Source organism: Alosa sapidissima, chromosome 14 (assembly GCF_018492685.1).
Source record: "Alosa sapidissima isolate fAloSap1 chromosome 14, fAloSap1.pri, whole genome shotgun sequence".
Lineage (NCBI taxonomy): Eukaryota > Metazoa > Chordata > Actinopteri > Clupeiformes > Clupeidae > Alosa > Alosa sapidissima.
In genome coordinates this window covers 11,833,815-11,846,221 of record NC_055970.1, presented here as the reverse complement: position 1 = coordinate 11,846,221, position 12,407 = coordinate 11,833,815, and the positions used below count along the sequence as shown (strand labels likewise).

At 40.8% G+C, this 12,407-nt stretch overlaps 1 protein-coding gene across 1 annotated transcript; it reads right to left on the bottom strand.

The window, feature by feature from the left end:
* Positions 1-803: 803 nt before the first annotated feature.
* On the bottom strand, positions 804-11,492 carry spi1b (Spi-1 proto-oncogene b). Its single transcript, XM_042062623.1, has 5 exons — positions 11,089-11,492; positions 10,158-10,248; positions 5,840-6,033; positions 2,886-3,042; positions 804-2,646 (listed from the first exon to the last, which is right to left on the bottom strand). Exons 1-5 carry the CDS (start codon positions 11,128-11,130, stop codon positions 2,327-2,329), a joined length of 804 nt encoding a protein of 267 aa, XP_041918557.1. The 5' UTR covers positions 11,131-11,492; the 3' UTR covers positions 804-2,326.
* Between the last annotated feature and the right edge of the window lie 915 nt (positions 11,493-12,407).

The following is a 12,407-nucleotide window of genomic DNA, read 5'->3' as shown; positions in this document are numbered from 1 at the left end:
TGGTTGGCGTGTTGGGTTAGGTAGGCTCCGGCCTAATTGTACCAAATTGTGCAAAGCAGCATGACCGGGTGATTGAGACAGCATGGTCAGAGGTCAGCTGGTCATCGATTATGACACCCAAGTCTCTTGCAACCTTGGTGGGAACATGAAATAAGGAATCAGTTTTGATGTTGATGTTATAGTTTGTTTGGCTAGGAAGACCAGCAGTTGGATCTTAGAGAGGTTACACCAGTTTGCCTATAGCTTCCTTTTAGCTATAAGCTAGCTATAGGCAAACTGCTCTAACCCACGTCCAGTGTATTATGCCAAACAAGGCCTATCCTTTTGTCTAGCTTTGGGGTAAACAGAAAATAACCTAATTTCCCAAAAAGTTGGTGTGTTCCTTTAAAGGCGTAGTCTGCGATAGTATACAATTTGAAGCCCATAATATTTTTTGTCACATTCATCAATCATCTCCTCACAATCTGCTAGCTGCTCATTCTCGGTCTCTGTAGGCAGCCCAGGCTCCAAAAACAAGTGGGGGCAGCCTGTCCTCCAAACAAAAAATTAAACTGTTTCGTGTTTTGTTCTTGGTTAAAATATAATGTACATTGTTTTTGACAAAAGCCTCTTAATTTAAATATAAACATAAACAAACAAATGTGACTTCTTGTAAAATTGCTGACTGCACCTTTAACACAGAAGTAGATTCTTTACAGCAATCAGTACAGCTGATACATATCAAGTATACTGTACTATTCCCCACATCATCAATCTTGAACCTGTGTGTGCGTGTGCAGATGTTGCAATTCAATTCAGTTCAGTACTGTTTATTTTTTATTGATTTATATACTTACATTAACAATTACAGTTGATACACTTTACAGAGCCCAAAGCTTAAATGCTCTGGAGCAGGCACAAGAGAACAGAAAAAGGTAATCTTAGACAATCTATTATGATTATGCTACATGTTTGTGTGTCCCCCAGTAATATACATGTGTAGCAACTTCATTTCTTCCACCAGAGCTCCAGTATAACGCTGAAGTTTAGGCAACTTGTAAAGATTCCACCAAGTGCTCTGGTGTTGGAGTGATCGAGCCAAGCTTGTTGTGGTCAAACTTTGTTTGCCGTGCAGCATGAGGCTGTGTCATTGGTTTTCACTTCTGCTTTTAACTGATGTTTTTTTAAATATTTTTTTTCCATTGTACTCTGCATTGTCACAAAACTATAACCACCAACGCGAAAGTATTGGGTGCTCACCAGAAGCGTAAAAAAAAAAATCATCTTGCTACGGTAATCATTCATCTGGATTTTGCCCAGACTGTCCAGCTTCCGAGCCCTGTCCAGACCTAGGTAGAGTCTCCACCTTTTTGGACATTTGTCTGTCTTTTTGACAAATCCCCAACCAATGCACACAGTAACAATAGACATCCGAAGTTTGCCTACAGAAAAGCCCCAAAGCTGCAATCTTTGCCCATATGAGGGGATCCGGGTACCATCTTCGCCCATATAAGGAGGTCCGAGTGTCTTTATATGGGAAAAGATGGCAACTTTGGGGCCTTTTTGTAGGCGAACTTCAGAGGTCTATGCTTGTAAGTAGCAGTGACACAAGTGCTCCACAGCAAACAATGCTCATAAGTACATGTAACAATGATACAATTACCCCACTGCAAACAAGGCTTATGAGGATCATGTTCTCTGTGGTCTCACAGAGGCTACACTGTCTTCGCATTCCGAATGCATTGGTGAACCAAGACCACTGGTCTACTGGGTTGCAGACGAGCACACAAGCAGTTGCGGATACCATAGACACACATAGTTGTTCTCCATAGTGTCTCCTTTCAAGGGGGGACATGCTCAGTGTGAAATGACAGATTGGCAATGACATATTGCTACAAAATAGCTATAAACTACATGAAAATGAAAACATCTTACATTAAGTATCACACTGTTTGATGTTGTTAATGATGTGTAAAAAAGTAATGTTGACATTTTTACTGTCAGCACAGACATATAAGCAAAACTGTTGGTAATTTTGGCCCATTTTTACTCACTTTTAGACACAAGTGTCCTCCTTTTCATAGTCAACCTAGTCATCTTAGAGATGACAGACTGGATTAACAGAGTATATGACCTTGTTCACTGATGCTAACATAGAGCACACACATAACGTCTAGGTTCTTATGCTGTGAACAGAATCCTATGACATCATTATGTATGTAGAATGCTAGCTGAATGAAGGATGAGCATTTAGCAATGTAGCCTGAATAGTGAATCTGGTGCTCAGTAATGTCTATCACACTTCCTCTCATTATCTCTCTTTGTCTCTCTCACTCTCTCTCTCACTCTACAAGTACATCTTCCTTTCAATTCCGAGGTGGCCCTTCCCCAGCACTTCTCCACTAAACTGGTATGTCAGCTTCTTCTTGATCTTTTTGACCTCGCCCGTCTTGCCATAGTTGCGCAGTGCCCTTGCCATCTTCTGGTAGGTCATCTTCTTGCGGTTGCCCTTCTGAGTGCCCCAGCGGTTCGCTAGCGCCTCCTTGTGTTTGGAGGAGAACTGGAATGTGCCCTTGTCCCGATCCACCCACCAGATGCTCTCCTTCATGTCCCCGTTTCGCAAGAGGTCTAGGAGAAACTGATATAGACGGATCTTCTTCTTGTTGCCTGGCACACAGAATAAAAACATTGCGCAATTACTATGGGATCCGATCACATATTTGGTGTAATTCTAGTCTACTTTGGCCTATTTTAGGGCCACATATTGGGCAAAATTGACTTTTTCATTATTAAGGTAATTGATTTTTCCTAGATCCTGAGAACCATAAACATTATATTTATTTGATAGATTTTCCCACTGTGTGTGTGTGTGTCTGTCTGTCTGTCTGTCTGTTTGTCTGTCTCACCTGGCTCTCCACCAGTAGTGGAGCTGATGTGCTCTCTCAGGCCCTCCTCATCAGACACTTCCAGTGGAGGACTGCGGCTTCCGGGGTCATCGTCGTCGGAGATGCGCTGGATTGGCGATGTCTGGGGATAGCAGAGTTGAGGTCGGAAATACTGCACCTGAGGGGAGGGGAAGGCGACAGAGCTGTAAATGCTGGTTTGGTTTTTTCCAAGATGACAGGCATGTCTTTACTCCATTTAAACAAGTGAAAAATGTGGACAGTCTTTTTCCGAGAGAGGTGGTGATGCACAGCAACACTGTTTAAAAAAAGAGTATTAGTACTCTGTTTGTCTTTAACACCAGTCCATATTTCATGAAAGGTACAGCAGCCTATTAATGGACCTCTAGCATTGAATGTTTTTATATTGAGTTGAAACTGTTGCATGTTAAAATGTCTTCCAAAAATATATTCAACTCCAGACGACACAGCTAACCAAGGCTGATAACGAAAAATCAAAAGGGGAACTTAATAGGCAGGCGTGAATAAACTATGGGCGAGCAGAGCACCATTTCTGTTAAAATTACAGAGCACTCTCCCGCCCAACCACAGTTTCTGGGGCATAACACTATGGTTGTGACTTTATTTAACTCTTTTTTTATTTATTTTTTTTTTAAGAAAAACGGCTGGAGAGCAAAGATATCCTCTTATGTCTTGAACCACAGGGCTATTTGAAAATGCAGAACAGAAAGAAAGACTAAGAAAGCACTTTATCAGCAACTGTGGGAAGATTAAACCGGTCCCTATCGACAAGGACAAACTTTATCAGCTTATAAGGTGTGATTATATCATAAATATTTATTTTAGTTTCAGATAGGTGGAAATTCTAAAGAATACATTTTAGAGGTGGTCTACAACTGATAAGGGTTTGAGGACAGGACATGCGTGGTACTTCTATGACAACTAAATTGCATCTGTGTCACCAACCGGGCTAAACCACCATGCAAGCTGCCAATCATGTTTTGATACATGTTCAGAGGAATATTTGACGTATTGATCTTGATTCTAGTCGTGACATTGACCCGGAAATCAAGTTTTATATGAATTATTAGACGGTTTAATCAAAAAACTCCTTTTCAATGTGTACCGGTAAATAGAAATAGCCCATCAACTATGTCAGTTGAAGAACAGTTGACTCAGTCCTCAGTCAGAAACAGTAGTGTTGAAACAGCATAAAATGAGTGCTCCGTTTGACAACAGTTTGAAAATACCCCACAAGGGTCAGTGTGAAAACAGGCTAACTGACATTTACAGCATGCCCATTTATGGCAACTTGTGAATTTGCAATGTGGTTCACAAAGCCCAGTAACATAAAAAAAACCAATATAAAACAAAATATTTTTCCTTATTAGACAAAATTGTAATATCATCATGACTCAAAAACACAGTTCAGTGGTGTTTTGCATGTGTAAGTTGACTTACACATTACTTAAATTTTCTTTCAAACAAACTGAAGCCAATTTACAGAAAATCAGAAATGTAAATTAGAAAAGGGCATCAGCTTCTAACTGCTGGACACAGAGCATGTTCCGGTGAACACACTGACATGTCTGGCTGCCCCTCCTACTGTGCAAGTGTCACTGTGGTAAGAGGCCCAAGCAGCTCTGTGATCCAAAGCCTCATTAACATTGTTCAGTCCAAAAGAAGTATAGTGAAGAAGTAGATGCATTTATGCAACATTTCACTTCAATGTCTAGTGGTCCTGAAACTCAACTGGTTGAACAAGGCACGGACAAAGCCACAGTGGTGAGAACAACACAGGAAGCACACGTCATTAGAAACAAAAAATGTACTCTATAGTCAACTGTGTGAGTCTACTGTAGTCAACTGTGTGGGTTTTGTTAAATTGTGTCTTCTACATACGTAAAGTGGATTGCAAAGCCTTTTGTCTTGCAAGAAACCAAGGCACAGTCATACACATACAGTCAACACACACACACACACACACACACACTTTGTGATGCCGCCTGTGTGTGTGGCTGCAGCAGCGTGACCACAGAACAGCAGCACCCTCTGAAAATACACACACACATTGCTGCCATTTATTTTTACATTTTCTCACCACACGGGTGCTTCAATCAAAAAGTGATCCTAAGACCTGAGTGCACCTATCAGTAGCTGCTGCTTTACAGGTTCACAGTTGCCAAGTTGGAGGGCGATATTCTGGGGATTGAAGAAATAACACTGGCATGACTATGATTGTTCAGGAGTACAAGCTTTTCTGCATTATGATTTCAGTGCATGGAATGGATTGTGCTCTTGTCTGTGAAAATATATTTGGGTTAGTTTAGGCTATCCTAGATTTTATCCATCTATTTATGTGTGTGTGTGAAAAAGCTGTGTCTGTCTTTTATGTTGAGAGAAGCTCTGTGTGTGTGTGTGTGTGTGTGTGTGTGTGTGTGTGTGTGTGTGTGTGTGTGAAAAGAGGGTTGTCTATGTGTGTGAAAAGAGGGTTGTCTATCTTGTGTGGCAGTTGGTGAGTCGGCAGACTGGTATCATGGTAACAGTAGAATCCTTACAGGAAAAGGCATTGTTGAGCAACAACCTCTCCAGACAGCCACACAAACACACACACACACGCACCGATACAAGTCTGTATTCGCACATGCACGCACTCTCTGTCACACACACACGCACCGATACAAGCGTGTGTTCGCACATACACACACTCTCTGTCACACACACACATGCGCGCACACACACATCCATGCATATGAGCATGTATATCTTGAATTTCCCCTGGGGATCAATAAAGTATCTATCTATCTATCTATATCGTACATCCTGTACAGACACTGCCTTAAATCCCCTCCTTTGCCTTTCCCATTAAATGACAATCATGACAAAGGATTCCTGCTGACCATGGATCGAGATCTTGGGAGACTGAAGAATATAAGGCATGTTTGCCTGGAGCTTACCTGAGGAGAGAGGGCCAGGTGGTGTGGGTGCCCCACCAGGCTGGGGTCCAGAGGATGGCTGGGCTCGGGCTCGAAGCGCGGGTGCAGACTCGGGATGTGCACGGGCTGCACACTCTGCAGTTCTGTGAAGTGAGTATCTGGAATGTTCTCAAAGTCACTGCCATGGGCGTGGTGCGGGTAGTCCCAGACGTGGTCTAGCCGAGAGAGAACGTGGAAATAAGGCCAGAGAGAGAATGAGAGAGAGAATGAGACATGGAGAGAGAGGAAGAGAGAGAGAAAGAGAGAGAGAGGTGAGAAGTAGAACAAGAGGGACTCGTGTTCCCCTGCCATTTGCCTGGACATCGCCCAGACTGTAAGTGACACCGGATATTCAGTAGAAGCCAGATCTGAGGCCTACCTGAGAGTGATACCGCCCAGTCTTGCAAACCGAACAGGCTGACGTCCAGTTCTGGCTGACGCCTAATTTCCACAGTCTCACATGCAGCGTCCAGTGCCATACTAGACGCACATGCCACGACTTTAGTTCCTAGGGCTATATGTCTGAGCATTTTAGTAAATGCTTGGGAGGTTTTCACTTTGTGTCTTTAAAGCCTAATATAAACAAGTGTTGTTTCCTGTGGTATTCTGTTAATGTGACAAAACACATGGTTTTCCTGTTCAGCGCATGATGAAATCGTGTGAGCAGATTGTTGCTTGCACGGCCACTGTGAGTCTCATCTCTCATGCAGGAAAGTTCTTAATTAATACTGAGAATGAGATTCTAAATTGTAAAAATGGAGTTTATTTGTGAGAAATATTTTATGACGATATTTGACAGAAACTATTTTGTAAGGCCTTCACGTTAGATGACGTTCATTAACTTCCTCCACACTGTGACGGGGACTGCGATAGACTGCAATTGCCATGGTCCTCTCACGCTCCAAATCCCTGACATCGCTACATGACAACCTATGCAAATGTTGTCACAACGACTGCCTTATTAGTCTTATTAGTGACTGATGTGCACCTACGTATGTGTAGCATCATCTCCCGTCTGACTCAGAATCTCAGAAGCGCCTTCCTCATTCCTGTTGGGTCCAGTCACCTCAAATACGTCTTTCAGAGACCAGTCCCTGTCAGTGTGATCTCAAACAGGGTCAAGGAAAGCCACACTGTTCAGAACTGAAGACTCAGTAATAAACTCAGAGTACTTACAATGTCAACACAATTACAACCTGTACTGTATTTATCTTAATATTCCCTGATTATTGAGGAACTCATTAATTTTGGGACAAAATAGAGTTTGTGTCCATTCCCATATTGAGTAAATACTCCCTAATATTCCCTTATATATACTTGTCTTATTTATTAGCTGGGGCTAAATAAATGCATACTTTTGCATCAATCTTTCACACCCAGGTGTACAATCAGTTTAGCAATGTACTCATTGGTATTTGTCATCAGGGATATGATGTCATGTGACTGCCTGATCCTTACTCTCTCTGGGCCCTGTCTTGGTGATCAGAGACAAGTGGTCAGAGGTGCAAAGCTTAAGGGCGTGTTCAGTCCACATTTTGCGTGATTTTGTGATCAGACGTCGGGTGCATTGTTCGAAGGGGTTGTTCTTCTGTTTCTTTATCAGTCATGGGTATGTTTTGGGCGTAACATCTTTTAAACCAATGAGAATGACATTCAACTTCAAACAGCGCATAGGTATTTTGACAGATAGCGGAGCATTTCTGTTTGCATACGAGACATCTGTTTGTGACTAGCAGAGTATAGCCTACATGCATCTGCAATCACCTATCATTTGAACTCATAGGCAAAGTGACATTAACTTCACCGTGGACTCATAGTCAACAAAACAGTTCTACACAGTTATTTACTTTCACTATTGACTGGCAAGGGCTTACTATCGAAAACATAGCCTGAAAAAAACAATACTTACCCCAATAATGTTTGAATGACTGAATACAAATTCTAAGGATATTTATCCTGCAGGGGAGTTGTTTGGGACTGGTTGCTAAGGGCTGCTCACATCTCGTGACCGTGCATCTTCAACAGTGCTTTCACTATAGACCAGGTTTTTCTTGGTCAGTGGTGTAAAATAATTTTTAGAGGGTGTAAGATAGCGATTTTCGGATCATGCGCCAGACCACACCTTTTGTCGTTAATTGCCACACCCCTGGGCGCAAGGTTAAATAAAAGTGGAGCGAATGGCGGAAAATTCCTCCCTTTATTGAGCATAAGATGCGTTGCGTGCATGCGTGGATTATGAACTTTCGGGCCCAGATGTATTAAGGGCCCCCCACTTATTGTCGTATATGTGGGAGGGGGGGGGGGTTTGGGGGTCCTCGCCCAGAAATTTTTTAATTTGTTTGATGTGATTTCCTGTATTCCGGTGCATTTTGTGGATGGCCAATACTAAATTCAATCAGATTCATAGCCTACATCCTGATTTGTTGATATTGAGGCAATGATTCCATGCAAAGGCTTGGGCTTCAGGGCCCCCTGACCCCTTGGGCCCCTGGGCCCGGTAGGCCCGTGCAGTAATCCATCCCTGGTTGCGTGGCACTTTATTGAGCGTAAGATGCGTTGCGTGGCTCTTTCTGCTGGGTGTAAGAGACAGGGCCCTCTATGCTCTCGCCCAGTACCTTTTCTCACCTAATTGCATGAAGAGAAGCTGTTACAAACAGTTGAAGCATGCCATGCAAGCATGCGACAAGGAAATGTGTAATGGCCTTCTCTGAGAGCTTCTCTACAGGTTGTGATTGGCTCTCATGTCTCCTCTGCTACCACCACAGAAACGCCATCAATTGTGTGTGCAGGAAGTATCATAAGTCCTTTTTATTTATGTAAATTGCCACGCCTAAAGTGGAACAGCATGGGATGCATGCATGAGAACAACAGCATGGGATGCATGCATGAGAACAACATGGACCATGGTTATTATTATGTGAAGTATAATGTTGTGCATATTGCACACACTCATGGAGTGATCTGACACACTAAGAAAACAAATATGTATGTAAACAAAATATATATATAAAATAATAGCTATTCTTTATGAACCTAATGAAAAACTTTTTTATCATCGTGTTCGCTCTTTGGCCTCATTTGAATTCTAGGTTAGTTTAGTTTATTAATTAGTTTAGTTAACCATTAATTTATTACTAATATTTGTATATATTATTGCTCGATGTGGTAGCCTATTAAGCATCATTGTTCTTTATCAGGCCTTTAATGAACCATTTTTTTTATTCTTATGAGGTCAATTTTTCTTGGTAAATCCTTAATCTTGGTCTGGTTACTGGTATAGTATGGCTGAAAATAGAGTTTATAGACTCATAATACACTTAAAAATGTGCCTTATAGTGACAGAATATATATAGACAATGTAAAAGGCCATAAAGGCCATTTGATCCATGCTATATATTAATAACCTTAGAGTTGCTTATTACAAAGAATAAATTAATAAATTATTATTGGATAAAGACTTAATAAATGTGTAATTGCACTTAATATAGAACTTATTCAGCAGTAATAGAGACACATATTAGTCATGTATTAATGGCTATCATGTTTGCTAAACTAAATTGGCTAAACATAAGTCTTACTCTGCACTGGAGAGTTTCTACCAACGTTTCCTGTGTTAAAACTATCATGTGTTTGAGGAGGGTGACACACACAAACACACACACACACACACACACACACATACACATACACACACACACACACACACAGTGAAGAGCAGGGAGAAGGTGTCTGAGACCCCAGGGGACGGCCGACCGTTCTACGCCTGTAGTTCTGGGGCTTGTGTCAAAGGGGCATCTGTTTCCTGCTCTCTGTCGAACCGTTCGCTCGGTTCCACCCGCCCGCCTTCCTAACGAACGGGCGCCACGTTCACGCTACGCTGTAGGCCTATACACCTGCCTGAGTGGAAAATCGTATCTACTCTACACACACACACACACACACACACACACACACACACACACACACACACACATAAATATACACATACACATACACACACTCAAAAAATGCCAACTAACTCTCGTCGGACAAAACATTTGTCTTGGCCTCTCAACCCAACCAGCCATGTCTGATTGTTACAGAAGAGGGGCCAGAGGACAGAAGTATAGAGAATCAAAACGAAAGGAAGGAATTTCTCCTGTCAGTTTCATTAATCACAGTAATTGTTAGGGGATATAAGCAGAAGTGGTCACCTCAACAACACTAGCTCACCGACATCAGAAAGCTGTGTGTTCCTCTTATAATATGAAAGTTAACACTTTATACACTTCATACAAGGGAAGCAAATGCACAGGCTCACCTGTTTGGCCTTCATCTATGTTGATGTATGGGTAGTACTCTATCGGCGGTCGGTAGATGTCAGAGTCATAGATCATTTCTTCAGCTGCTTGCTGGAAAAGAATAACATACCATACACATTTTGTATAAATTAAAATGAAAAATTGAACACACGTACATTACAAATACAAATATTATTGTATATTTTCTAGTTTTTAGGGAGAGACGTTTTATAGGTCTCTTTTTATTAATATAGGATCTCAAAATTACTACTAATGCCCCCACTTAACTTAATTTAGTTTATTTATTTTCTGTGGTGTTATATTGATTGTATTTGCTAATTTAACTGAATTTTGAGACATATATAGTCATGTCTACATGACTCTAACAAAACCAAAAGGTTGCTCTTGATGAAATTGGTATTAAAGGAATTAGAAAATAAATTTAATGTCACAAATATAATCTCAGTTATTTATATATATATATTTTTATTTTAGACATTCATTAAAAGAGACATTAGGTCATGTAAACATGTAGATTCTTTTGATTATTTCGATTCTTTGGGTATACATTGTAACATGATATTAATAAAAGCATTGGCAAATAATAAAAGCCCATTAAACAACCAAATTATACAACAATTTTCTTTCCAAAAGGGGGTAACTTTTGTCATGTGGCAACTAACAATTATGCAACAGTTATAACAACATAGCAATTAGCATAATGCATTCAAAGTATTATGGTAGCTGTACCTCCTGATTATGACCGTATCACCATAGTTATAGAATCAATCTAATGGCAGTGTCTAGTGCAGCACATACAATATATGTTTACAGTTCATTTAGCATCTTAACACAACATTGTAACTTAAAAGTGTTATGTCCCTCAGATGGGAAATGTTAGGGAAGCATGAAGACGAGCGCATAGATCCAAAAGACACATATTGTACTTACATGTGAGGTAAGATACCCCTCCATCCTGTATGAATGTAACATGGAGGCGTCTTTCCCCAGTTTACAAGCCCTCAGCCCTCGGCTTGCTATTCTGTCTCACCGGCTTTCAAAACTTTTGTGCCATTGCACAACTTTTTCTAAATTTCCTCTCCTCAATTGAAACCAGAGATGTCTCTAACGGCCACTTCAGTCCCTGCCTAGGGCCACAAGCCTACCGTTTGGGACCCCGAAAAAAAGAGAGAGAGAAAAAAGAATGACACAACCTTGTCAAACACCAATCAAAGACCCTGTGGTCTTGGTCATGGCCCTAAGAAGAAGATGCTCAAACTTCTTTATTTTCTTTTCTCATGTGTCAAAGAGAGAGAGAGAAAGAGAATGGAGAGGTTCCTTGTTTTGGCTGGTGTATCAGGAGGAGACCTAGATATACCGCGTCAACAACCAATCACCTTTTGGCTTCTCATGAGGAGCACTTATCATCTGTGTAGGCTATACCACATTTTGAAATGGTCACATCCTAAAATATCCTGATGTTGTCTCAGTGTATCAGTAAACTTTATATCTATTTTAATTACTGAGACAGGTTCTCTCCTAACCATAGACACAAACTTTAAAGTAAGACCTTACTTTCTTTTAAGATTTAAATTAATTTGCATCTTTCACGCTATATGCTCCCAGTCATGCTGAGCACTTTCGGAACTGTTGGGTCAGTGTGTGGATTTATACTTAGTCCTTTAAAGAAGGAATTCATAATTTCAATTCAATTAACTCTATTATTAGAACACATACATACTATACCTTTCAAATATAAAACATTCCATGTACTACCAAAAACAGTGTGGCATTAAGTCTTTTATAACTGTATGCTCTACTGATAATGCTGTGTAATAATGTTTATTGCATTATTGCATAGCTTATTGCCTTATACTGTATGTTCATATCCTGATCAATGCAGTCAAGTGTCCATGTTTACTGAATCTTTCTTCATGCTGACACTCTCGCTAACAGATAAGATGAGCTGTGATAGTGCTTCTTCCTTTTCGTAATCCCCCATGTGTCCTGTTGAGAGGGGGAGATAGGTCTCCTGAGATAGTGATGAAAATAACATTTATCTTTACAAACACACTCTCTCTCTCTCTCTCTCTCTTCACACACACACACGCACACACACATACATTATGCCATAGAAAGAGAATGAGGGTGAGTTGGGTGGGGGGAATAAAGCATCATTGTCATGTTGTCATTTAATTGTGTGGAAATTTAACTTGATGATAGCAACTTGATGATAGTGTCCCAGACAGTTGCATGATAATTATGCATAC

Bases quoted from the DNA above. Each gene is read 5' to 3' on its own strand.
- spi1b (XM_042062623.1), bottom strand. From the start codon at position 11,130: ATGTTACATTCATACAGGATGGAGGGGTATCTTACCTCACAT. The intron at 6,034-10,157 runs GTGAGCCTGTGC...TCTCTCGGCTAG, and splicing joins CATAGATGAAGGCCAAACAG to ACCACGTCTGGGACTACCCG. The intron at 2,647-2,885 runs GTGAGACAGACA...TCTGTGTGCCAG, and splicing joins CACTACTGGTGGAGAGCCAG to GCAACAAGAAGAAGATCCGT.